Source organism: Halichoeres trimaculatus, unplaced genomic scaffold (assembly GCF_033239565.1).
Source record: "Halichoeres trimaculatus isolate MK-OKI-2021-1 unplaced genomic scaffold, fHalTri1.1 fHalTri1_scaffold_8, whole genome shotgun sequence".
In the NCBI taxonomy this organism is placed as follows: Eukaryota; Metazoa; Chordata; class Actinopteri; order Labriformes; family Labridae; genus Halichoeres; species Halichoeres trimaculatus.
The window spans coordinates 7,436,400-7,464,350 of NW_027437186.1; the positions used below are offsets into that span (position 1 = coordinate 7,436,400).

The 27,951-nt window shown below is 39.2% G+C and overlaps 2 protein-coding genes across 2 annotated transcripts; one reads left to right on the forward strand and one right to left on the reverse strand.

The window, feature by feature from the left end:
* The first annotated feature begins 1,089 nt into the window (after nucleotides 1-1,089).
* Nucleotides 1,090-4,105, forward strand: pcbd1 (pterin-4 alpha-carbinolamine dehydratase/dimerization cofactor of hepatocyte nuclear factor 1 alpha). Its single transcript, XM_074676121.1, has 4 exons — nucleotides 1,090-1,250; nucleotides 1,932-2,063; nucleotides 2,157-2,237; nucleotides 3,698-4,105. The coding sequence occupies exons 1-4, from the start codon at nucleotides 1,248-1,250 to the stop codon at nucleotides 3,788-3,790; spliced, it is 309 nt and encodes a 102-aa protein (XP_074532222.1). The 5' UTR covers nucleotides 1,090-1,247; the 3' UTR covers nucleotides 3,791-4,105.
* Nucleotides 4,106-8,965: 4,860 nt separating this feature from the next.
* Nucleotides 8,966-25,753, reverse strand: sgpl1 (sphingosine-1-phosphate lyase 1). Its single transcript, XM_074676563.1, has 14 exons — nucleotides 25,638-25,753; nucleotides 21,902-22,067; nucleotides 20,858-20,925; nucleotides 19,698-19,845; nucleotides 19,482-19,561; nucleotides 19,232-19,360; nucleotides 19,047-19,135; nucleotides 16,649-16,757; nucleotides 16,469-16,567; nucleotides 16,233-16,379; nucleotides 15,834-16,072; nucleotides 15,586-15,732; nucleotides 15,359-15,479; nucleotides 8,966-10,795 (listed from the first exon to the last, which is right to left on the reverse strand). The coding sequence occupies exons 1-14, from the start codon at nucleotides 25,647-25,649 to the stop codon at nucleotides 10,652-10,654; spliced, it is 1,698 nt and encodes a 565-aa protein (XP_074532664.1). The 5' UTR covers nucleotides 25,650-25,753; the 3' UTR covers nucleotides 8,966-10,651.
* Nucleotides 25,754-27,951: the final 2,198 nt, after the last annotated feature.

A 27,951-nucleotide genomic window follows, 5' to 3' on the forward strand; every position in this document is an offset into this window, starting at 1 on the left:
ACATAATATGCATGAAGGTTTTTTTTTTAATATTTTTAATATTATTTTTGATAATATTTTTATATTGTTTTATTATTATTATTATTATTATTATTATTATTATTATTATTATTATTATTATTATTATTATTATTAATAATAATAATAATAATAATAATAATAATAATAATAATAATAATAATAATAATAATATTCTATTTTATTTATTTATTTATTTTTTAAAGTGCAGCAATTATTTTTGCCAGTGGGATCAAATGGTATTGAGTATAAAAATGATGCCTGAATTGCTCATAAAATCAACAATAATCAAATAAATCTGCCAGTGGAATAAAAAAAAGCGCTTATTCAGTTTCACGTATGAAGACATTATTTCTATTTTAAGAAACTAAAGAAGACTTTTTTTTTTTTTTACTGATCCACCTCAAATGGCAGATTTGTTTACTTTAAATAAATTGTAACTCAACTCTTGCTTGGATTCAGTTTTTGCAGGATGGGTATGGCTGTGACTTAATAATCTGCAGACTAGACCAGTTCAATATTTGGTTTAAGGAAGAAAAAATATGCACTGATGTGAAATATAAAACATCTCACAACATTCCCAAACAACCACTTGGCTAATCCAGTTTGTGTTCTTCTATCTTAGCACCAAGTATTTGGTCTCATTTCCTTATCTAGTCAACTGTTAAACGCTTGTCACATCCTCTCTCTTTCCTCATTTAATTAACTAGTTCATTTCCTGGGGCGCTGGCTGTGACCGAGGAGTTCAACGGTTAAACCTCACAGAAAGAAGCAGCTCATTAACCTTTGACATGAACTCCAGTCAGCGGGAGGGCAGGGCTCATTGGAGAAATCTGTCTTCCAGATGAACAGAGAAATCGTTAACTGTGAATTCTGATTTAGGTTAATGTTTACAAGTCTGCAGGATTCAACACATGAATAGATGATTTTCCTTATCTTCTGCATTTTGCTGCTAAAAATGCTGCTCTGGGTTCTGAGTGGACTCAAAGTGACCGGCCTCTCTTGCACAACAGATGATGGTTTATAATTAAACCAGTGCTGACAGGTTGGCTTTGTGACCAGCTCTGAGGATTTCTACTCAGGCTCCTGCAGGGGCAGCCCAGTAGGACCCACATGTGCTGAATGGATTCACTCCACTTGCTCTCCCTCTAGCTGCCATAACAGATTTGCGGCTGTGCAGCAGGGAGCTGAGGCTGAACCACCTCTGTGCATGAAAACACTGTGCAAACATGGTGAGTAAACAACCTCTTCACAGCAAGCGTCTAGTGCTGCCACAGAGGACTGATCACCTCCTCACACACCTGAGTGTTTGTGTCTTACTGCCAGACTGCTCAGTGCTTCTCTACACATGCTTACAGGAACATGTTTAATGCAATGTTTGATTCTGTGTGGATAGAAAAGAGGCAAACACACACTCTGACATGTCACTGTGTGTGAGTGTGTGTGAGTGCATGAATAGGCCAGGCTTATGGGTATTGTCTCCTTGTGTGTGTCTGTGTGTGTGAGAGAGCTCACTCCTCTGATTAGTGGAAAATGTGAGTGTTGCTAAGATACCATTTGATGTCATACCAGCTGCTCTGTCCAGGCTGAGGTTGTGACTTATGTTTGCTCCTATGGGTGTTACACGCCTTTTAGGACAAAGCCGTCCTCTTCATGTCTAATATAATCATCATTTTGGGAGAAGGCTGTAAAATGCTGAGACCAGTATAAAGCAGACAGGCCTGAGCATTAGTGATTTTAATTCATGTGATCCTGCATCATGTGTCAAGATTAGGGACTGGAGGAGGAACTACAGCAGGAATGCAGCTTCTTATTGTATCCAGATGGGCTTACAGGCAGCCAATCAGAGTGTGTGTTTCTGAAGCTGCCCCTCTCAGACCTGCATCACTGTTATCCCTACTCTGTCCCACCAGGCTGGTAAAATCCAGAGTCTGACTGAGGAGGAGAGGACACACCTTCTACCTCTGCTACGCAGCGCCCAGTGGGTGGAGGTGGTGGGGCGGGACGCCATCTACAAAGAGTTCATTTTTAAAGACTTCAACCAGGTCCCCAACACATCACTTCTTATTTAACATGACTCAAACTGTAAGTTAAATACATGACAGATGATTTAAGAGTGTCATGTTGTTTCCTTTCAGGCGTTTGGTTTCATGTCCAGAGTTGCTTTGCAAGCAGAGAAGATGGACCATCATCCTGAGTGGTTTAATGTTTACAACAAGGTAAACAACACAATCAATGACTCAAACACAAACAGCTGGACTATGCCCTGATTGGCTTTCCTCATTAAAGGGATGTGGTCACATACTGGAGCTTTAAAGAGGGGGATTTTTATTTTTTGTGGCTGCATACTGTCCTTCTGGTGGCCCTGTGTTAGCTTTACATCATTTACGGCTCAAAAAAACCCCTTTATTTTTCTTATACTGGTGTTTTAAATGGATCGTTTTAGCTGTTGTCTTTTTGAGGCCCCAACAACTATTCATCTGAAAACGCTGAAATGCAGTGAATAAAATATGCGTTGAAAACACTGTAGTAAGCATGCCAGGCCTGTAGGTGGTGCTATATCTGTCTTGTCCAGCAGGGGCTTTTGATAGATCTTCACCGAAGTAGAGTTGAGCCGATCATCTGGTGTATTGGTGAATACTAAGAGCAGAAGTGGAGCAACAGATGCTCATTTTGTATAAAGACAGTCAGCAGATTTTGCAGATTGAGCAGCACAAGCACAACCCAGTAGTTCACGACGATCGTAACAATACTGTTGTCCTGTTGTATGCGCTCACGCAAAGCAGAGTGTGACGTCAGCGTTTCCTCTGAAAACGTCATCTGACTGTTTACACGGCAACGGTGTCGCCAGCTTTTCAGAAAAATCCCACTCTGGAGGCCGTTTTTTAAAAGTTTGCATTTTATGTCGGCTAAAACCCTGGTTCTATGTAAACACGAGGCTGAAACGCAAAAAGAAAGTTTGCGTTCACCCTAAAACTGTTGTCGTTTAAATGGTCCCTGAGGCTGTTAGCCCTCTGACTGGTCAGCCCTCTGGAGGTCTATCAGGAGTTTCAAGAGGAGGTATTTTGGATATGAGTATCAACTTTACATGGGCACACATTTTCAAATCTCTACATTTTCATATGTTGTAGAAATCTCCGAATTCTTTACAGGCTCATGACACATTGGAGGGGTGGGCCTCAAACACCAAGGTCTGCCCATGGCTCTGCCCTATACAGGTCTCTAGTGGGCTGGCCAATCAGAAGGAAGGGGGTTTGCGGAGCTAGAAGCCTTAAAGAGACAGCGGCTAAATCGAGGGGTATCAGAAAGAGCATGAAATTTTTGTTTTCTGAAACACTAGTGAGAGAAAAATAATGAACATTTTTAGTTGTAAATCATGTAAAGCTAAACTACAGGGGAACCAAAGGGACAAAATAAAGCTTAAAGGAAAAAAAAATGCTATAACTTTTCAAGTGTTTGTTTGTGAACAAAATCATGTCAATGAATCTTGGATACATGGGGGACAGTTTTCAGATTTTTCAAAAAAAAATTGGCTCATCCCATCAGTGATTAGCTGAATTTGTTAAAAGGGGTCACCAGAGTCAACGCACAACAGTGTCATTAAGTTACAGAAAATCTATTAGATTGTTTCCTAAGCAAATTTGTCTCTTCTCTGCCTCATTTCACTTTGGATGTCCAGGTGCAGATAACTCTCAGCACACACGACTGTGGAGGGCTGTCCCAGCGTGACATCACTTTGGCCACCTTCATCGACCAGGCATCACTGATGTGAGAAACACACGCCTGAACCTCAGCAGCTGGAGAGCTGGAGGTCACAGCTCTTCATGTTTCCATTCCCTGACAGATCTTTAAGGATGTGCCTTACAAACCCCAAACTGAGGGAGCAGTTACTGATTACTGTGAAAAGTTGTGCTCGGTGTTACACTGCCAGGACCAAATATGTTGTGAAAATGTTGATGCATTCCATCCTTCCTCTTAGTAATGCCTTATGTGCCAATTTTATCTCAGTGTTGATATGTTGTCCTTGTCAAAATGTTGTCTCCTGAAATAACGACCATAAAAAATTCTGTAACCTCGAAGAGTGTTTTTATTGGACAGAGAAAGTGAGTGAAAGAGAGGAGGTTAGTGTGAATGAGATGATTGTACTGGGAGGATTAACAGGTGGTTCACCTGCTTGGAGGAAGCAACAGGTGTCCATGATGTAAAATAATCAGCTAGATGAAGAAACACTAACATCTTGGAGCCATGTCACGATGTATTAATCATACCACTGAAATGAATCAAACTCAGAATGATGCTGTCAAAATCATGAACCAAACCAAAGTCTGTCCAGTAGCGTTTTACTAAACTACATCTGGGCTGTGCAAAAGCTCCTTGTATGAAGCTAAAGTTACGATACAGTGTAGAAAAATAGTTTAGAATTCAGAATAAGAAATATTTGAGGCTTAAAATGTTGTTTTCAGGTCAAAATTACAGTGGCCCTGAAAGCTCACTGCGCTGCAACTTAAGAAAGCACATGCAAAAACACAAAATAAAAGCAAATTAAGAAAACATCATCGATTTGACAATGCATGCGCAGCATTTGGAAAACGCACTCAAATACACAACACAACGGAAATGTTTCCAGAGGACACTTAAAGTAATGCACATCTGTCAACACACTTGTTGTTGTCAGGGATTTACAGTCACAGCTGTATTATGGTTATCTTTCAGTCAGTTGTATTGGGAAATGAGGTAAAAAATGCATGTTTTTGATTTATTTAACATTGTATCAAAGTAAATACACAGATCGCTTCACTTTACCGAGAGGTGGCTTAAGCATTTCCAGTTACTGAAAGAAGGAGTAGAAAGTGAGAGTAGACGGTGTTATAGTGGCAGAGTTAAATAAATAAGGTGTTTGCTGGAGTTACCTAAAGTGTCTGACAATAATATACAGAGAACTGTAAAGGTGTCAAGTACAACACCATTTAACAAGTCATATAAAGGCTTTAAAATGTATGTGTTTTTATTTCTTTGGAGATTTGAAGGTAATTTGCTAACACTACCTAGCCTGAGCTAGAAGACTTGATTTCAGGTCAATCATACTTTAAAGTGAGTTAGATAATGTGTATATAACACTCACTTGATGTGTTTGTACTTTTATAAAAGTAAAAGGTAGAAACAGGGCAACTAGAGACCTCCATTAAAGCTCCATAATGGCTTAATACAGAACTCTCTTACAAGAGATTCCTATTTCATACATTTAACATGATATAGCTCTTAATCTACCAAAACGCTAGCTTGGCGCTAGCTTGGTGCTAACGTAAATTGGAAAATACTAGCGGTTAGCATACATCGATACAATGTCATTTTTCCAGCAAAATATCAACTTTTATCACCGAACAAATAAATGTGTACATAACTTCATCACAAGAGATTAGCTGTGAATCTATTCAGCACATAAACTGTATATAGAGTAGACAGCGTGGCTCTGCCATTTATTATTGTACGGTTTTGAAGCCAAAATACCCCCGTCACAGGCGCAGCCATTGTAGCAGTTCGGAGCCAGAGTCTGCGCAGTAGAGACAATAAGGGATTCTGAAAGAATCTGAGTGGAGCTGGGTGACAAAATTAATAATCATTTTTTTCTTTCGAGAGTCTAATCACTTCTTGACTCTACCTCCCAACATATTTTACAAACCCTGAAAAAAATACAGAAGAACAGCAACTGTCAATCAGCGTTAAACGTTACATAAAGCCTCGTTTTTGACATCGTATAACTAATGAAAATGAAACTTTTCGGAAAAGAGAGGATTTAATTACAATACAGCCAAATGATATCTTCAAATCACCACAACAATTGGATGTGAGAAACATTTCTACTAGGAGTATTAATTTTTTAAAGTTTGACCACAGCCCATCTGGAATGGCTGGAAAGCCGTATTTTTAAACCTATACTGCAGCCAGCCACCAGGGGGAGCAGTTTTTGTGGAGACCTCACTTCGAGGAGCAAGATGACGTCCATTTTTTTTACAGTCTAGGATTCAGCATGTTACATCTCTCCTACAACACACAACAGTGGTGTGGAGAAGGCTGAAAGAGCTGTCATTCTGTCTCCTTCAGCGCGTAAAAAAAAAGCCATTCTTAAAAACATCAAGATAAATATTAAAATTAACCACACAGTAACAACGAAAATGCACCGTTTTGGTTGATTTGACGACAAACATTCAGCTGTGACTGTAAATCCCCAGCAACAACAAGCATGTCAACAGGTGTGCACCACTTTAGGTGTCCTCTGGAAACACTTCTGTTGTGATGTGGTCTTTGCAGCGAGTTTTCTAAATGCTGCACGTGTTGTCAAAGTGATGAAGATGTTTTCTTAATTTGCTTGAGTTTTGTGTTTTTGCATGTGCTTTCTTAAGTTGAGCTTTCAGGGCCACCATACAAAATAGTCTGGCATAAAAACATCCTGACGTATTATTCCTGTGTTGCCCCCTGGTGGGGAACATTTTCCTTGGTCAGAATCAGAGTTTGATGATGCTTACACATCTTATAGCACTGCAGAAAACTGACCACTGATCATCTGGGATCAAGAGACACCTGAGGGACAGGTAAGGTTTGGTTTCATCAGTCTGTGATGATGGAACAAGGATGTTTGAGCACACATGGTGACTGATGATAAGAAAGCCTTCATATGTTACTTCTACAGTTTATAGTTATGTCAGTAAGAGCTGCTGGACCTTTGTAATGTTAACAAACTCAAATGTGTTCCTCTTTGGAAACAGTTTGGATTTCCCTGTGCTGGAAGAAGAAACAAACATGAGTGGAGCATGAATGAAATCTTTAAGATGTCATTCAGACTCCAGAGAATTACAAAGTTTCTCAGTTAAAAGACTGGGGAATGGAATGCACGCCTGAACTTCAGACGACAGATTAACAGGTCTGGTTGAGGAGCTCATAAATATATTTAGACCTCGTAATTATTGAAAGAGGAAAACTAGAAGAAGAACCTCAAAATTTTACATTTTAGAGTGGTTGTGTGATTTTTTTCAGCTCGTGTGAAAAAATATTATCAGGTCCCAACTTTGGAGGCAAGGCACACAGACAAACACAACTTCCTCTACAACAAAACCTAAAACCCAAAGTAAATTTGAAGCCAAAATTATGTGCCCCCTTTATAAAATCAGATAAAACTCCCGATTTCTCCATGGAAATGACCATTAAAAACAAGTGTTTAAAGTATATCTGTCTCCAAAATAACAAAAACATAATTTCCACTTAGTTTGATTTGGATATTTTTAGGATGCAGTGAGTTGAAAAAAAGAAAAAAAAAAGAAAAAAAAAGAAAAAAAAAAGAAAAAGAAAAAACAGGAAAACATGAAATACATCCTTGTGCCAGAACAGTTCCAGTTCAATCTCATCAGCATCAAGCTACAAAATAGCTCTGGTGAATGTCTGATTATATCAAGTTTTATCAATGCTGCAAACACTGGGCAGCATTTTAGGAAAATGTTCCATAGGCAAAGAAAAGGAGAAGCCTTCAACCTTACGAAAAACAGTTCCCACAGTCAAACATGGTGGTGTGAGTATTATGCTGTGGGGCTGTTTTGCAGCCTCAGGTACAGGGAGCCTTGTTCAGGTGCATGGTATCATGATTCTGAGGGATAACATGAAGAATTCTGCTTAGTCTAGTCTTAGGTCGTCACTGGGTCTTCTAAAAAGACAATGACCCAAAGCTTACATCAAAATTGGTCCAACAGTTCCTAAAGGACACCAAAAACAAGGTTCTGGAGCAGTGCTGCACGATTTGGGGAAAAGTTGCGATTTGCGATTAGGTGGACAATATTGCGATTGTGCTTGCGATTTAATAAAAAAAAGTTGTGTCATGATGAGTCTACAGACTTGCTTGGTTATCATGGAGAAAAATCTTAATTGCATGTGCTGACATTGTGATTGCGATTACGATATCCTCTTTTGCGATTACGTAATTGCATGTGCTGACATTGCGATTGCGATTGCGATAATCGTGCAGCCCTATTCTGGAGTGGCCCGCAAAGAGCCTGGATCTCAATCCTACTGAAAATCTGTGGCAGGTACTCAAAGTGAATCTCCATGTTTTTGGAAACCACACAATTTGGACCAGCTGGAACAATTTGCAATGGAAGAATGGGCCAAAATCCTGAAGGAGACCCGTGCCAACCTAGTAAAGAACGGGTACACTATTGACCATCAATGGACTGGGGGCTAATAATTGTCAACATCTCATTTTTGCTGTTTTCTGTTTCAACTCAGTGCATCAAGAAAATGTCCTTATTAAACTTACTGGAAACTATGTCTGTTATTTTGGAAACAGATACACTAAGAACACTTGTTTTTAATGGTCATCTCCATGGAGAAATCAGGAGTTTTGTCTGATTTTATAAGGGGGGTGGGTCAAATAATTTAGGCCTCAACTGTATATACAGGGGGTCCATAAAGTTTTTAAAAAATATATCAGAAACTCAATTGATGGGATATCTTGATCAGATTTGTTCTAGGTTCTCAGGAATTTTCAAAGTTTAAAATCATATGACATTTGTGTATTACTCATGGTTTACTGAAACAAAAAAATCCAATATGCAGTTTCAGAGAAACTACAGTACTGAAGAGATCCACCATTGTGTCTGTCAATTTTGTGCAAGGCACATGAGATTTGACAGAGTTTGATAAATGGAGGAGTGAACAACCAGCGGACACCTGAGGAAAACGTTGGTCATGGAAGATAAGCTGTTCAGAGCTCTCCTATTAAATAAGTTTAAAAAATGTCTACTCCTCATTTTGTAAGATTTCCACATATTTTTCTGTTAGTTTGCTTTTGTAATATATTTTGTAATATAATTTCTAATTTGTAAAGAGGCTTTATGGACACCCTGAGTGATTTCAGTGTATCATTAATTCACGAGTCTATACTCACTCAGTAAATGGTTAAAGTGAAAATGCATTAGTTTTTATTTCTAAAAAAAGAAGTTATTGCCATTCAGCAGTCAGAGTTTTTGCACAGTTATGAACAAAAACAGGAGTGGTACATGATGATCTGATTATTACCTAGGCACTGACTTAGAGGGGAAACTGTGCACATGCAAAATCACAGATACATTCATATTCAGCCACCCCTCAGTTTGTACAAACACAAATTTAGAAACACAATCGCTAACAGATAAAGTAATTAACACAGAGAGGTCATAAATGATGCTTTGCTACTTTCGACTGAATTCTGGACCACAAAGAAAACCGTTTGTTTCATTTCATGAGGAGAAGTTAGATATTGCACAAACGTGGAATTTTATGACGTTACAGAAAACAAAAAGGAGATACACGGAGGAAAGAAGGAAAACAACACAAGGTTCTTTTGGTTACTCGTCTCCCTGTTAGTGAATGTGTGCATGTTTGGCTAATGAGTGGGTGTTATTATGACACACGCTCACACACTCTGTGGTGATGCAGTGGGTGATCAAAGGCCTCCATCAGTGTCAGTCTATCACACTGTGTTAAATAACAAATGACCATTCATTACAACACACATGAAACAATAAAGGCGGCTGAACTGTTAGAACATTTTTAATCATTGGATAAATGAAATTTGCATTGAATAAAAACTGAGGTAGATTGAATTAGGAATCAAATTACTGAACCACAGTGTTGCACCAGTGGCTATGCAGACGATGAGAGGACAAACATGATGAAACACAGAAAAACCTGGGTGTGAAACATCGACCAACCTGGTCTGTTAAAAGGAAGAATCCAATGATTTATGTAAAATGATGCGTGAAGCCATTTCTGATTATAACAAACAATCATTTACAAAACAACTCAGCTGATAAACAACCTCTAAAACATTCAGTCTCCCTGTTTCAACGAAGAGACGTCAGTGAATGTTAATGACATCTAAAACCCCCGATTCTAAAAGCAGTCACTCCCCGTCACAAATCTGACGAGATGGATCATGATTGCAACCCTAAAACAAAACATTAACCCACATAGTGCCAAAAACAAACAAACAAACTACCAAACAGCAGGATTGCAGTTTGAACTGATTTACAGATTAATCTAACATTCACATATTGCACACACACCCTGTTTAAGTCAGGACACTGCAGTGCTTTAACCTACAAAACTCATAAACAATATACACCTTCAACAGGTCTCTTCATGTAGTCTGTCTCATGTAGTTAGTCAGGTTTGACGCTAGAGGGCAGCACATAGCTTTGATTAAGCTGTGTGCAGCAGGCAGCTGTGTGTGTGTTTTTGCTTCGTCATTAAAAACAGAGAATCATGAGTAAAAGCAAACTGAAATGTTAAGGCAGTTAAAAGTTTTCCTCTTCAATCATTCCAAATCATGACAGTCGTACGTGTAAGAAACGTTAAAATTGAAATGAACCTTTAAAAACAAAGACAGACACATTTCCCGTTCATTAAAAGAATAAAAATCTAAAACCTGTTTGAGATCAGAAGTCTGATCCACAGTGCTGCGAGTGGTTTTCCTGGGCTGCTTCAACTGCTAAAGGCTTGTGCTTTAAGGATCTGTCACACCGTTTGTGTATGTCGTAAACATGCATGGTAAGGCAACCGTTGAGCTTTGGGAAGAGTCAAGTGTTTTCCCTGCATTTGATGGCGTTCAGTGGGCTTTGCCGTTGCCGTTCATGTGGCTGGTGTCGGACTTGCGCAAGTCAGTGCTGTAGAGACAGTCAAGGAAACCTCTGGAGATTTCCGTCACCATTGATCTGTCGGGGATGGACTGGGCCATGCCGTAGATCGCTCCCTGGGATGGAAACATGACAACAGTTAGTCCAGAAACAAACAGGGATGGGCTCATATCTAAAAGTGTGTAAACACCAAGATCTTCACAGTGATCATAGAGTTACCACACTGGTTTTTTTTATAGCAACATTTTTAAATGAATTCTATGGATGGTGGATCTATAGATGACAGCTTGTAACAAGCGACAACCTTCGGTCACATGTTCAAACTGCAATTTATCAAGTGTCCACTTGGGGCTGGCTTCAGAAACATTAGCCACGGTAACATGAGGAGTTTTTCGTCTTTCCGAATGGAATCTTTCCGAATGACTTTTCCGAAAATGGAAAGGAATATTCCAATCTCTGTTCTACATGCGCCGCTGTAATTAAACAGAATAGTCAATGGGGCATGCACAGAAAAACGTTAACATCATGAGATTTATCAAAGCTGGAGGACGACAGTTTGTTTATCACAGTCTTGCAATACTTCGTATTGCGAGTTTGTCGTCCGTCCAGTCTTGAAATTATGTTCATTTCTTTCAGAGTTTGGATCAAAAACAAACTTTCCACAGCAGTCCAGTGCTGACTGCTAACCGCCATTTTTAAAGTTGAGGAATGTCTCCAGTTGGGATTGGCAATTTTCTTTCAGAATGAGGTGTATACAAAGGTCAAATTCTTTCTGCTTGAGCAAATAAACCGAATGCAAGCGGAATATTTGGGTCCATGTAAACGTAGCTACTGTTAACCACAAACGCACCAAGACAGAAGAAGATGATCTTTTCAGCAAAAAGCACAGGATGGTCTAATCCCAGCTCAATGACTGGTGAATTTTGCTTCACAATGTTAGGAAGAGCCAACATTGAAGGATCAAAAAGTGACGTCGCTTTGAACGCTTGGCCACCACAAGCCAGTTATCCCTGTGATAACTTTTCTGGCACCTCCTGCTTAAAACCTCAAAGGTCAGAAAAACTCTGGCCCCCTGCACACACACACTGCATGGGAGGTCTGATTTTTAATAAGTAGTTATTTTCTAACTGCTTCAAAACTGTATCAGAAACAAAAATGCAATGCCACAGAGACTACGTCCATGTATTAAACAGTCTATGATTTGTGATGGATCGTGGAGGAAGTCACATCCTCCATGGGTCAGAAACAAAGATCACTTTGTGAAAATGCGACGTGCGTCATCACTGAGACAAAAAGAGAGAATGTTGAAGTTATTCACAAAATAACTTCCTGTTTTTTAAAGCACAGGCACTTTCTGTTCCTCAAATGTCATCATGTGTCACTTTAATCCTATTTGTGTCAAACTTTTATAAAGCAAAGATCAGACAAGCAGATAGAACAGTTGCTTGATTTTTATAAAAAGTTTTGTTTTAATGATGTACAACAGAAGAGAACTTAAACCTGAAGTTAAAATCTGAAGCACATCATCAGCAGAGATATCTGTTAAATCTTATTTGCATTCAGTGTTGCGTTTCAATGGAAAACAGGGAAAAGTCAAGAGTTGAGAGTCTCTGACATGTTTATTTCAAGGCACCCTGCAGCACTCAACATGGTGTGTTGAACATCTGAGGAAGAGTCCGATCACCAAATCAGGACAGAATCCAGCGGGCAGGGATGCACTGATACCGATCCTGGTACCAGTGCTCCTCAAGGCTGGATCAGTATAGGTTCTAAGAGGCCGATTCGTGGTGCTGATCTCGGCAACTAGCTCTAAGCCTTTATTTTTACTGGCGCTCTTTGCTGCTTGATTTGAAAAGCTTGCATTCGGTTTATTTGCTCAAACAGAAAGAGTCTAACCTTTGTATACACCTCATTCTGAAAGAAAAGTGCCAATCTGAATGGACATTTAATCGGTTTCACAGGGGTGGAATATTCCTTTCCCCAAACAGATTGAGGTTTCATGTATCCACTCAAATGGGAAGTTGTCAGGGTGCGTTCTTTCAGCGCATGCTCAGATATGACGTAAGACGCAACTAGAGACGTTCCTCAACTTTAAAAATGACGGCGAGCAGTCAGCACTGGACTGCTGTGGAAAGTTTGTTTTTGATCCAAACTCTGAAAGAAATGAACATAATTTCCAGACTGGACGGACGACAAACTTGCAATACGGAGTATTGCAAGACTGTGATAAACAAACTGTCGTCCTCCAGCTTTGATAAATCTTGTGATGTTTGCGTTTTTCTGCGCATGCCCCATTGGCTATTCTGTTTGATTATAGCTGCACATGTAGACCACAGATCAGAATATCCCTTTCCATGTATACTATTGTTTTCGGAAAAGTCATTCAGAAAGATTCCATTCAGAAAGACGAAAAACTCCTCATATAACCATGGCTATTGATACACTTTTTTGTTCCCCGTGGCTCTGTCCAGCTCCCGTTGGATCCTGTCCTCGGCCACCAAACCCAAAAAGGTCTGGACCTCGTCGTTGGAACAGGGAGAAATATGATGGGACACCATTCCTCCAGTTGTTGTTTAAAAATGCCGAGTGGCTCTCGTCCTCTTATGTCCCGTCTTTTTTTGGGCGTCGCGCTCATGACTCATTGATGACGACATTGTCTGACCAATCAGTAGCCGGCTGCCGGTGACGTCATCTTTTAGTATCGACTCAGCTCGCTTGGACCAGAGCGGAGTAGGTCCTAAAATTGTCTTGTTTAGGAGATACCAGGCTAGTGGAAACACGCCGCTAATCGAGTAGGGCTGAGTAGAGTAGGGCCAAGGCGTGCTAGTGGAAAAGGGCCATTTGTTAGTTTGTGTTTCTTTACTTTCAGCCCTTTGAACAAGGAGATGTTGAAACCATCTGATCCACATTGTCTTTTAAGAAGCAGATCCTCAAAGGCAGAATGTTTACCCGAATATTCAACAAACAACACATTTTATGAATATTGCCAAGTTTTCAATGCAATGACTTTAGAGACTGTCAGTGATTTATGGCGAGGGGCTGAAGCATAAAGAGCTCTTAAAAAGCGTCCAGTTTCAATCCGTGTAAGCTCTGAGCGAGCTCTTTTTTCCTGTGACTCTACAGATTGCTTTCCGTGTTTAACTGTAATTTAGGATTTAATCTTCAGAGGATTTTCCACACATGACCTTGGTTTTCCTCTGAGTTAGTCACACAGAGGACATATTATTCCTGGGTGTGCTCCTGACGAACCAGATCAGCATGGTGCAAGTTTGAGCTTGTTCAGATGAGTCTGAGCTTTATTTACGACTGACACACTAATCTGCACAATCACGGTGTGTCAACCTGAGTCGACAGATTGTGCAGACGGACACACGTGTCACATACACTCAGAGTCTGGCAAACACAAGTCGACAAACTGTGAGCTGTCTGAAGAAAGATCTTCAGTTTGCCGTCAAACGGGGATGCAAAAAGGTGCTGGTTTGGCTCAGCTGGTGGAGCAGGCGCCCCATGTACAGGAGCTATAATCCTCATACCATTGGTTGTAGGATCAGTTCCCTGTCCTCATATGACTGGGGCATGTTATTCCATCTCTCTCCCACATTTCCTGTCTCTGACGAGCTTTTTTTACCAAATATAAAAAGGTTTAAAAAATGGTTGAACATCTCTGGTTTCGAGTGTGTGCGTGTCTCTATGTGTGTCCGCCCTGTGATTGACTGGCGACCAGTCACCACCAGGGTGTACCCCGCCCCTTGCCCAATGACAACTGGGATAGGCTCCAACCACCTGTCACCCTGAACAGGAGCGGTATGGAAAATGGATGGATCTCCGGTTTCTTTGTACTGTAGGGTGACTAATGGACATGAGTCAGTCTGAGCCAGTCCATTATGGTGTAGACTTGGTGCAACACCAAACTTTATCAGAATGGAAAACACTCCAAAAATCTAAAATCTTACCCAATTTTTATGACTTAAATTTGGTAGAAATTGTTCATCAGACTCAATATGAGCCACATTCACCTGACAAGTCCAGAAAAATGTCAAAATTCAAGATTGAAAAGACAAAATGACACCTGAATTGCTTGGCATCTATAGACGTCAATTTGATGTCAGCCGTTTACTGCATCTATAGAAGTGAATTATGTTTTTCAGCAGGGGGAGGCGGGGTCTGGCGGAGCTTGTCAATCAAATCCTGCTCGTAAACTACTGTGGGTGAGAGCGGTGCACTCTTTGGATGAGAGCTCAGCATGGATATGAGGAGAAGATGTGAGATAGGTAGTTTTGGTGTTTACATAGTCGGAGAAAACAATATCATTTGGGTTTTGAAAGATCATTCAAGATGCTCTGAAAATGGCTGGCGGTGAATGAGTTTAAGAATAAAAACAGCAAACGGGATAAGAAAACATTACAGAGAACAGCGTTAGTAACGCTGCTGTTTTCACGCTGATAGCGTGTTTATGCAACTTTTTTCAACAACCTGCATGGTGTCACACGTGGTTTTATTTAGTTCTGTAATGAAAATCACACAGAACTTATTCTCTCTTGTATCGAACATTCAGAGTTACCTTGTTTCGTGCTGCCATGTTGATGAAACCTTGAGATGTTACTGGGACTATTTTTTTAATCAATTCACTACTTCAACCATGGCTTGTGACTTAAATCAAGCAGGAAAATCAAGCTCACCATTCCTGTCGTTTTCTCTTTGGGGTTTTTCATGATGATGGCGACCTGCTCCTTCACGTCACTGATGAACTGCTCAGCCACGCCGGGTTTTGTGTGAAGAACTGTGCAGCAGATGTGGATGCTGTGACAGACAAAGTCATGTGACCCGCTTAAGTTATTGTTTTCATATTTTAAAACTTCATATATATATATATATATATATATATATATATGTTTTTAATAAATACCTTGATGGGTACTGCAGCGTGTTCAGATTCCATCCCTTTGACGTCAGAGCATTAGACAGACGGAATATATCAAAAACATCTGATCCTATCGCCACCACAGAGACCTCTGGATCCCCAAACACAAACACACCTTTGATCTTGCGCATTCTGTCAGGATGAATGAATGAAGAACATAATAATCAAATTAAAAAGTGAACAAATGAACAAAGATTTTAGTGTTGGGAGTGATGAAGAAAGATGAGTCATACTCTGTCTTTATTTTGCGCGCTGTGCTGATGATCTTCTTAGTGGCGTCGATGTATCCGTCCTCTCCCATGTGCATCATTGTCGCCCAACAGGCGGCGATGATTCCTCCCGGCCTGGAGCCTGCGATAGACGGGGACGCGTAGATCCCTCCCTGCCAGTCTGGAGCTACAAAGTACTGGTAGTGACGGTACTTTTTGTCACTGTAGAGGATAACTGAGGAACCTTTGGGGGCGTAGCCGTACTGCAGAGGATTGTCATAAAACACACAAAGATGTATTTAACAGGAAACAGAGCTGTAGACTGATGAAGTCTGTGCTTTTTATCCTGTATTTGTGAAGTTAGAAGAAAAACAGAAATCTGAGGTGAGTCACTGAGAAGGGATAAAGAGCAGTGGTGATTACCTTGTGGGTGTCTGCGGATATGCTGGTAACACCTTTTATCCTGAAGTCAAACGGGGCAAGTGTGTAACCAGCCTTGGCCATGAAGACAATAAGAAAACCACCGAGACAGGCGTCTACATGCAGCGGGAGGTTATAGCGTACAGCCAGCTGGAAAACACCAAGAGGAGAATCAGTGAATGAGACTTCTACATTTTCATCTCAGGACCTAATTGAGCCCAACAGGATTCACTCCTGACCTTGGCAACTTCCTCGATGGGATCCATGATTCCATGAGGAAACTGAGGCGCTGAGCACACCAGCATGGCGGTGTTGCTGTTGATGGCTCTCTTCATGCTCTTTAAGGAGGAGAAACAAACAATATGAGACAAACTGAAGAGAAGTGATCAATGAGCGACCGCTGTTTGTCTTTCCTCTACCTTTACATCCACTTTCATCGTTTTCTTGTCGAGGGGAATGTGAACAAGTTTCATTCCAAAGTAGTGCGCTGCCTTGTCGAAAGCTGCGTGGACGCTCACAGGAGCGAGACTGTAATGAAACAGCAGACAGGAAATAATGGAATAACTTTTTATCAACGATGGACAGATGTGTTTTTTTAGGGCTGATACTGATTATTAGTAGTCAATGAGGCCGATAACTGATATTTGGCGCTGATATTCATTTGCAGTAAATGTGAAAATGCAGGTGCCAAAGTTTTGAAGAATAAAAATTCCAACACTTGACTTTGATTAAAGGCCTTATCTTTCAAACAAAGTTAAATGAAAACTTAAAAAATAAAAACTCCTGAAAGTTTTCTAAAGAAAATAAATTTTTCTAAAATTTCAATATAAATAAAATGTTAAATCATGTTTCACTTATCTTTTTTTTTTTTAAGGACTTGAGGTGTGGTACTGTGGGTGGGGCAATGAGTGAGTGCAGACAGAGGCGTGGCTGTAGCATAGCCAAATAATCTGGTTTTAAATTGTATTCTTATTGTCCCTATTAAAAAAAGGCTGATGCCAATATGCCTCTATATGCTGATAATACCCCGCTGATCATCGGTCTATCCCCACTTTTCATGTTCCCTATTTCCTTAGAAGCTAACTCCACGTCATTCTTACAACTTAACCTGAACTTGAGGAAGTTTTTCTGTTACAATTTCAACAAAAAATGTCTTATTTATATAAATATGAGCCATATTCACCAGACAAGACCTAAAAATGTCTTATTTCAAGATATTCAGAGAAAACAATTACATCTAAGTTGCTTGTAAACATTTAAGACAGATAGGTCCGCTGTTATAAATGTATTATACACAAAGGTACATTTATTCTAGAGGTGTCCCAGTCCGATATTGATATCAGATATCGGTCCGATATCAGCAAAAAACAAGTATCAGTATTGTATTGGAATGCATCTAAAATCTCAGATATAAGCAGTTTCTGTTACCCATTGGTTAATAATAGATGGGTCAGTTTTTCCTCATACCTACTGTTGCTGACTACTGTTCTTTGTTTGAATAATATCACTTAATCAAGCCTTTTCTAACATGACAGACATACTACAAAATTAGTAATAAAAGTATGCATGTTAAATGCTGATATTGTATTGGATTAATATCTGTATCGGCCAATACTCAACGCTACAGTATCGGTATCGTATCAGAAGTGAAAATGTAATATCGGGACATCCCTAGTTTATTTACTTGTTTTGGTCATGTGACCACATTCAAACTTTCTGGAAGGGGGTTCTCTCTGTAATCCAAGAGGTCACTGGCAAACATTTTTCACTGACTCCTTCTTTCTGTTTATCTAACCATGCTCCAGAAAAATCTTCAGACTCAGACACTGCATCTCTGTTGATAATTCTTTTGTTTCTGGCTAAAAAAATGTATTTTGCTGCGGCAGTGTACTCCCCAGGCCCCTACAGTCAACATGTAGATCTCACAGATCTCTGCCCTCATTCCTCTTGAGAAGTTGACTCATGACCTTAATCAAAAATCGGACAAGTTCTGGAGGATCTGGGAACCACTGCACTCTTTTGTACAGAAAAAGTAACTTCAATCTGTATCTGGAGGACAAGGACTGTGTGGTCTTTCATTTATCTCTTGTATGTGCTTTTTGATTACCTGTCTCCTGTCTTCTTTTTATTTCCATTCTCTTTTTCATCTACTTATTTCTCTTGTGTTTATGTACAGTGTAGCACGCTCTGTTAGTTTGGGGAGGGGTTTTTTGTTTGTTCTGTTTTGCCATGTGTCTTTTTATTTTTGTTCCAATGTTTGTGCATTTAAAATTAAAAAATCAATAAATAAGAATAATGATAAAGCAGATAGGTCAAGAGGTTAGTTTCTTGTATGAGACATTTTTCTTTTTCTAAAACAATATTTTTTTTACCCCATTGGCAGATTTCTTTAAGCAATTCAGGCTTCATTTTTGTCTTAAAACCTCTTAAAATAAGACATTTTTTCTGGTGAATGTGGCTCATATTAAGTCTAATAAAACTATTTTGATGAAAAATAAGACAAATATATTTGCTCAGCTTTCAGTTAGAACATAATTTTGGAAAAAAAAAAAAGCCGGAAGTTGAGCAATAAGGAACAAAAGCAGCCCTTCATTTGAAAAGTCTGACCTCAAATAACCTGAATCTAATCACGCTCTGAAAACTAGAAAAGAGTGACAGTCAATTAATTTCTCTCTTTACCTCTCAACTGTGTCATAAAACATTTTTTAAAGTATACTAAAATGAGAGTAGCGGAGATAGAAAAACATACAACTTCATGAATGAACAATATTTATAAAACTGCCATTGAATTCACATCTCTAAAAATGCTTCTCTTACATTTCAGGGTATTTGACCCCACGCTCATGTGCCATGTCTCTGTACGCTTTGCAGGCCATCAGGATGCTCTCAGTCCCTCCTGAGGTGACCTGGGTTCAAAGACAGAGTCAAGTTTTTTAGACTTTAATCCATGATTTGACTCTTCTGTGAGTAACTCAACTCAGAATCTGTTTGTGGAAACTTACTGTGCCGCAGGAGTTGGGTCCCCCGTGGAAAAGTGTGCAAGCCATCCTAACGACCTCTGCCTCCATCTTTCTGACACCAGGGAAGATGTCTGGATGTAAAGGGTTACTCCACGCAAAATCTCCATAAACCTGAAGTGACAAGAGAAGAAAATGAGTCTGATGTTCACACTGAAATGTGTGAGTAACCACACAAAGGGAAAAAAAAAGTTTATCTTTTGTTAACTTTAAAGATGATTACAAATATTCATACCTTTACAAGTAGTTTGGTGAGTGTTTCATCTCCCCAGTACACTGCGCCTGAGACACACCCTTTCTCCCAAGGAACCTCATCTGAAGGCACACACACAAAACAAAATCAAATCAATGTGCCACGAGTTTTCTTTGAGTAACATGGACTAGAAATTGACTTCAGGAAGTCAGCTGATGGGAAAATGAACCTTGACCTCAGGAATGAGCGATGACTTACTCAAAGTCTCATACTCTCTAATTTTGTCCAGGACTTGGCTCTGAGTGAGTCCTTTAGCAGGCAGCTGTTTGGTGTAGCTCATCCCGTTCTTCAGGGTACACAGACTGGCAGACATGTCGTCCAAAGCCTTATTGAGCTGGCCTTGGATCTGTCAGGGGGAGAAGTTCATTTGTTGACATCAGCTGTCTCAGAAATGAGGTAAAACAACTTAAAGAGGGGAATTTTGCTTTCTCATATTCTATATATGGATATAAGGTAATAAAGCTGGATTTTCATATTAAGTACAGATTTTCAAACCTCTACCTATTTGTTTGTTGTAGAAATCTAAAACCTGAATCTGTCTGTAAACTGATCAAAACAGTCTGAAATTAGCACAAGATCTCTGTGAGATTGTCACATAACTTTCTGAGACAATGAGGTCATTGAATAATGATCTCCTAACTGGCTCATGAAGGTGTGGTGGGGTTCAAACACCAAGGTTTGCCTATAGCACCACTCCCATAGGCCTCCAGAGGGCTGGCCAATCAGAGGAAAGGGGGTTTGTGAAGTGGGGAGCCTTAAAGAGACAGCAGCTAAAATGAAGTGTTTTGGACGGAGGCTGAAATAATAGTTTTCTAAAACAGCAGAGTGAGGAAAAAGATTGAAAAAAAAAAATTGAAATATAAAGTTACTAAAGGGTACCATAGGGACAGAATAAAACCTGGAAAAAACACAATACCCCCTCTTTAATGTGAACTATCTGCCTTCACAATGTTTATTTTTTAATGTTATTTCATGTTTTTCAAACACCAGATTGTAAGTTAGCGAGAACACTTATTACATCCAGAGTCTAAGGTGGTAACAAATACTGCTGACATTCTAAAGAAACACATTTAAAGTACACAGATACAAAATCAGCAACACGCCTTCAGTTGTTTCAATATTTCATGAAATCCTCTGATAAAGCTCGATGCTGAGAAGTGCACAGGTACAGTAATGTCCAGAAGTAACTAACTGTTATCACCAGGGCCTGATGTTAAGTGTGCCAAAGGTCTGCTCCCCCAGCATGCTGTAATCTATCATCCAAGAGTGACTCACAGCCTCAGACCCGACAACAGAGTCATCTCCAGGGAAAAGAAGGAACAGATTCACCACACATACACACACTCACACACACTCACCGCTCCGCCAACAAAGGGTATTTTTCTGATGAGTCGAAAGCACTGCTTCTTGATTCGTGAAGTGAGACCTAACAGACAGAGGAAGCTTAGGTCAGGGTTGGCACACTTTGGTCCACAAGCACGACACATCTGACTACAGCCTGGGATCACATGTCAGGTTAGGACATGGCTTATGAAAAAAACTAGAGCCAAGGTCACAGAGTATTGATTTGAGCTGTGTTATTATACACACTGAAAATATGAAGAGAGATCTGATCTCAGAGCCTCACTCTGAGCAGCTTGGACTCTACAAACAGAGGAGTGCTCTGCTCACTGTTGTTGTTGTTGTGAAATTTTATGACTGGTCACTAATTGGTAACAGATCAAGAAAGGCATGTTGATTGAAAGCATTTCTCAGCCGAACATACAAGGGAAACTAATGCCAGAGGAAAGGGAGCTTGGACTAAAGGATTCACATTGGAAACTGTTTCATGCTCAGACCAAATACTGGAAGACAAAATGAAAAATTGTATTATTAGACTTCACATGAGCCATGCTGAGCTGCCAAGTCCAGAAAAATGACTGCCAACAGGGAGATTTATTTTTGTTTCTTGTATTAAGACATTAAAAAAAATGTAAAATAGTCCTATTGGACCTAAATTGAGACAGGTTTTTCAAAAAGAGAATAATGCCTTAATACAAGAAACTCATTTTTCTGACCCCACTGGTAGATTTTTTTAAAATTCAGGTCTTCTTTGTCCTTAAATATCTTGAAATCAGACATTTTATTCTAGTCTTGTCAAGTGGATGTGACTCCTATTGAGTCTAATGAGACAATTCTTACTAAAAATAAGACAAAAACACTTGGCTAGTTTTCAGTTCTTGGGGTGTAAGCTCTTGTTGAGTTTGTCTGCAGTATGAAACCTCAAAACTTGACTTCAGCATTGAACAGTTTTTAATGTATCCTTCACTCCAAGGTCCCTCAAACTCTTTCAGTAGAGTACTTTGTAGACATTTTTAATTTTCTTTGCTCCTTTGTCTCCATCTAAAAGTGTAGCTGCTTACTTTCTTGCTGGAACAGGAAGCCTTTTATCCAGACTGCTCCCAGTGTGGTGATGACTGTGGCACCGATGATCTGCCACGGCTCCAGGTCCACGCAGTGGGAGTTAATCTGGTTCCGGCCCCGCTCCAGGTACAGCTGGACCATCTCCTTATACACCTCCAAGGCACTCTGTGTTACACAAAGGATGTTTTTAATAGAGCCTGACTGACATGGGATTTTTGGGGCCGATGCCGATACCAATACTGGGGGCAAAAAAAAACAAAAAACAATATCCGATATATCGACTGATATCTGATATATTGACCGATATCCAATATATTGGCTGATATATATAATAAATTAATTTATATACATAGGATATATACTGTATATGAACACAATTTATTATAACACCCATATGATTCAAGACAGAGACAGAACACTATTAAATCAACGAGTCAAACTTTAAACACAGTAAGTAGAAAAAAAATAAAAAATGTAAAGACACAATGAGCAAATTACACAACGTTAAAACGGCGTATTATAGTCTTACATTAGATGATGGTGGACGTGTGAAATAACAGTACCATTTATCTCTGTTTATCTCTCAAAAAGCAACTAACTCAACGTTAAAACGCCGTTCTATAGTCTTACATTAGATAATGGTGGATGGAGGGGGCGGGCACTCGGGCAGTATGCAGCCCAACACACAGACACACAGGAGAAGGAGTGACAGAATCTCCGTGGAGCAAAAATTTTTATGATCGGCTATATTTTGGCCGATGTTGATTAATCAGTGACAGGCATAATCGGCCTGATTAATCCGCCCGACCGATTAATCGGTCGGGCTCTAGTTTTTAATCAGCTGTCCTGGATCACCTTTACACTTATCCAACTAAACATAAACATATGTGTGTCTATGAACGCAGTATGTATTAATAGTCTTTGAAAATATTGTAAAAGGTCCAGGAAACATCAACCTAAAAAACTTCACTTTAAGTAACCTCATAAACCAGCTGTGTTCATACTAATGACTGTTTCTGAGACAAATGTTAATATTCCAACATGTTCCATGTATCATCTGTGAGATGAGGAAGTGTACAGATTAATAAAATAAAGTGACTTTTTCTGCTTTTATACAACTCTGTACATCAAGCTTTCAATCCAGCGCAAGCTTTTTGTGTCATACATAATTCAGGAGTCTGTCTGAGAGCTCAGTTAGTAAGTCTCCAAAAGAAAACAAAACAAGTCAAACTGAGCCAAAATTCCCATGATACACGATTATCATTAGTAAATAACACATCTCCATTCAGCACGTTTATGATCATCTCAATAAGATAACCTAAATTACTGTGCATAGATGTTGAGTTTTATTTTATTTTTCCTTAAAGTCTCACACAAAACTTCAGTACTTACATCAGACATTATCGTCAGACCGACAGAGTTCGATACCCTCACCACACAGACACTAGCAGCTGTTCCTCAGACTGTTGAATTGACAGCTGTCACTTTATTCTCGGAGTGTGAGACGTCTCTGAGCTAACTGGCTAACATAGGACTCCTCCCAGCATGCCACCAGTTAACGTGTCACGTTAGAGGAGGGATGTTTTATAATCAATCCTGATCAGATAAGACAGGAAGTTCACCTCAAGACAGAATGGACTATAAATGATACGTAGTACATCCTTATCCTGACAAATATCAGGGAGATTCAGCCTGGAGAATCTGAATCTGACTGATGACTTTTCACCTTGTGGTGACGTCTTTCTGATCCCTAAAATCACAGCTGGGTCACAAGAAAGACCTCAGCACCATATCAAGCCAGAGGTCCAGGAAAAAAAAAAGTCTTATTTCAAAATATTAATAAAGAGTTTTAAAAAATCTGCTGGTGTGGGTAAAAAAAAGAAAGAAAAAGTGCTTGTTTTGTTTCATTTAGACATTTTAAGGCATCATTTTTTGTCTTCTATCATCTTAATTTGAGACATTTTTCTGGAATCTTCAGGTGAATGTGGCTCATATTTAGTCCAATAGATTATTTTCTACTATAAATATGAGGTAAACACTTGCTTAGATCTCAGGTTTTGCAGTGTGTGAAAGCAGTTTCATAAGTGCAGAAATGTATCTCTACTTTATCTCCCCAGAGTTGTTTTTATGACACAACAGCAAGCCGTCTGATAGTGAGGACACTTGTTTCTCAACCATTATCAGATGGTGAAAGCTGAAGGTTCAAAAGACAATACCTTAAGTAATCCAAGACTTTGCTGCGTGAAATGAAACTCTTTTACCTTTATAAAAAATAAATTCCCTTACACAGCTGAGACAGCGGCTTCATCGTGCCAGAAGCTTTCTCTGTTCGTGTCCTAATCTGAAATAATGTGGGGTTATGTTATTTCAGGGTTTCCAGTGAGCCGCAGCAGTCTGACCCTGCCAGAACTAGATCTGTCATACTTGCTTTTCTAGATAACATCATCTCATACAAGTTTGGCGAGATCAGCTGCGCAGAGCCAAGTGGGGACGTTACGAAAACTCAGCTGTGCTGAAAGCGAGGACTGACTGCGGCGTTATCACCAGGGGACTTCTTGTTTGTAAAGGTAGAGAGCAGACGTGCAATTAGGTGAGCACTGTGTCATAAAGAATAGATTAAACGGTGTTGTCTGACATCAGTGCCAAAGGCAAGTCTGCCCCTGAAGATAAAGGTCTCTCTCAGTTATCCAACTCTTTTTTTGGCTTATGTTACGCTTCAGGTTCAGCCACTCTCCCATATGAACCGCTCAGTGCTTTCTTTGCCTCAGGAAAATGAAGAAAGAGTTCAAACAAAGACTATTGTATCCATACTGTCAAAGTCATTGTTGAGCAGTGGACGGCGCCCACCCTTTTTTGCTTCCCCTCATACAACATTTGACTATTCTAAAAGGAGAGCTTTTGTTGTCTCAGGGGGAAGGTCATGTTCTCATGGAAATGTACTGGGTGTGAGGTGGCAGCTCCTGGATACATAAAGGGAAAACAGACTGAGTGCATCATCATGGCTGTATGACAAAGGCAGATCATGAGATCAGATCAGAGGGGGGAAAGTATATCTGCTGTGTGGTTGTTTCCTGACATCTACACTGTCTTAAAACTATCCTGACATAAAGTGACAACAGCAGGCTTTGGATTAAGTCCCCTATCATTCTTAAACTGATAAGAATCTGCTGAACTAGAGGAGTCTGTTTTATGATTTGGAGATTGATCAGTTATGCACTGATAGCTTATTTGTGTTGGATGAGGCGTCTTTTTTAAAAACCCCTCAATGAATATGAACATTTTAAGATATATGAGTATTACAATATCCAGTTTAAAGCAGAGTTTTGAGAAACAGGATGTCTTTACCTGAGAAAAAGTCAGTGAAGTAAACAGAAACCCACACAGCAAAGAACTTCCCACCAAGTGCAGCACAACAGAATAAAAGGACATCCTGAGTAGTGAACATGAAGACATGTGAAAGGTGTTTACAACCTCTCGACTTGAGCTTCACCCATCCAAAAGTAAGAAGAGTCACATTATAAGTCTAATTTAACTGTTTCCACTAAAAAAGAATGATGAAATTAATGTTTTGATCACAAAGCTCTCTGTGTGTCAGACTCCTTGAGCAGCTGCATCCCAGGGAGCAAAAACAAGTCAATGATACACTACCCTCCTTGTGGTTACACTACCTCCGTCCTTCTTGTTTCCCCGCATGCTACATTCACAGAAAACTAACAAAAGTGAAGCGACACCTACCCAGTAATCCATGTTGTCGAGGTAAACTGTCTCCGAAACTTCCCTTTGCTGTCTGTTACCCAGGAAAGTCACCTGAAGCCGCCTGCTGTGAGAGTCAGGCTCTAAACTACATGCTACATGCTAAGCACCAAGCTAACACCGAGTCAGGAAGTGACCGACAGGGAAACACAGCTGTGCGCGGACTCAGCCACCGTAGATCTGATAAGACTGTGGATGGGGCTAATGTCCTCACGGACGCGCTCTTGTGTTGCGCTGCATCATTTTTAGATCTACTCTCAGCGAAGCGAAGCGTTGCTCGTTTTGACCTCGAAAATGGATTGTTTACCGTGTTGTGTTCTGATGCAGCTCGGAAACTCAAAACCACAATCACGTTCACACGTTCAGATGAGGCTGAAAACAAATACGAAGAGGGGACTGTTTGGGAACATAATAATAATAATAATAATAATAATAATAATAATAATAATAATAATAATAATAATAATAATAATAATAATAATAATGTAAAAGCCTCAAGAGACAACAGATGCAGATGGTTGCTCTGAGTACAATAAATATCACATGAAGTGAGTCCTGTTTTTATCTACTCTTAACTTTTGATATTTGGTTTGACCACCCTTTGCAGCAGTTACAGCAGCTAATGCCTCTGACATAGTGTCAAATGTATTTCCTTATCCCATGACTTCTGCAACTCAACCCAAAGGTTTTCCTTGAAAATGTATAACAGATGTGTCCCGTACATTTTTCCAACTTGCACAAATTTGCTGAGTGGGGTTCAGGCTTTGTCCTTATGATGGCCCTGTTCTTTGGTTTATAGTGAGTGATGATGCAGCAAAGATGACTGAAGACGTTTCATTTGTTCTGTGGGTATTTTAATGGCCAATTCAAAAATAGCAACTGAAACCTCTTCAAATATAACAAATGATTTAAAAATGTGTCTACTTTTTATCTTTTTTTCTGTATATATATCTGAAGGTTTTTATTTTACAAGAACATCTGAATCTTTTATAGTCCAGGAAATACAACAATCCTCATTTTGTCAAAATCCATTACCAGAAATTTAAACTCATCTAAACCGTTAATTTCTTAGGGGAAAAAAAAAAATAAACAAGTGAACAAATAAACAAGTAAAAAACGCTTAATTTGTTTTTTTTGTTTGTTTGTTTGTTTGTTTGTTTTTTTTTGCTTTGTTTTATGTTTGTTTGTTTTTTTCGTTTTTTGCACTTGGCTACTCTGTGCACTTCGTTGTTACATTATCTGCTGGTTTGTGATTGTGAATACTTGCGTGAAGTTCTGTGTTTTCACAACAGTACCTTCCACCAATCTGAAAAGAAAAAAAAACAAAAAAACAATTGACACACGATTATCATATTTTCGATATTACATGAAAGCATCACTGCTTTCGTAATGTTGTTTTGATTTTGGGAGTGAAAACGGCGCCTCTCTGTGGCCGAGCACTGCACTGGACATATCTAACAATAATAAAGATCCATGCTGCTGATGGAGATCTTTCTCATGAGATAAAAACCGTTTGTTATTTTCCTTTTGCCTCGATAGCAAAGCTGCAGCAAAGTCACAACAGTGAGGATTTACGTATGTAATCTATTTCATATTCACTTCTCTTTGATGTAGGGTTAACGTTTTTGAGACAATGAGTGAGTACAGTCAGCTGTGGAAGAGATAACGTTTACTTTTGTGGGTTTAATGAAAACACATTTGTGTTTCTGTTAAGTCCTCGACAATTACGGTTTTAGTTCATCATAATTTTACCACACCCCCAAACTATTTCATGTTAACTATTTCATTCATGTTTTATTCTATTTATTCTCCCTGGATAATCTCTAAATTTAAAAAAGATAGCATTGGGGTTTCAAAAATGTAATACTTTTCCCTTTTTTTTGTTTGTTTGTTTTTTTGTTTAATCTTTTATTATTATTATTATTATTATTATTATTATGATTATTATTATTTTAATTTTAATTATTATTATTTTTATTATTATTATTATTTATTTTTATTTATTTTTATTAATTTTTTTAATTTATTTTTTTAAAGATCTTTTTATCCTTAAACCTCAAATATTTACTTTTTGGTTGATTTCATCGTAAATTTTAAGATGAAACTGGAGAAAAATAACCAACAGTCACCCTTGCAGTTGCAGCAGAAAGCTAGGCGCCCTTATGAATGATTTAAATTATTGATCTACTTTATGTCGACCGTAAAACTGAGAATAAGTATGAGTAAAGTTTATAATGGACATGCTCCGTGATGTTCTGGCGACCTGCTCAGGTTTTCCGCCTCTCACATGACGCCA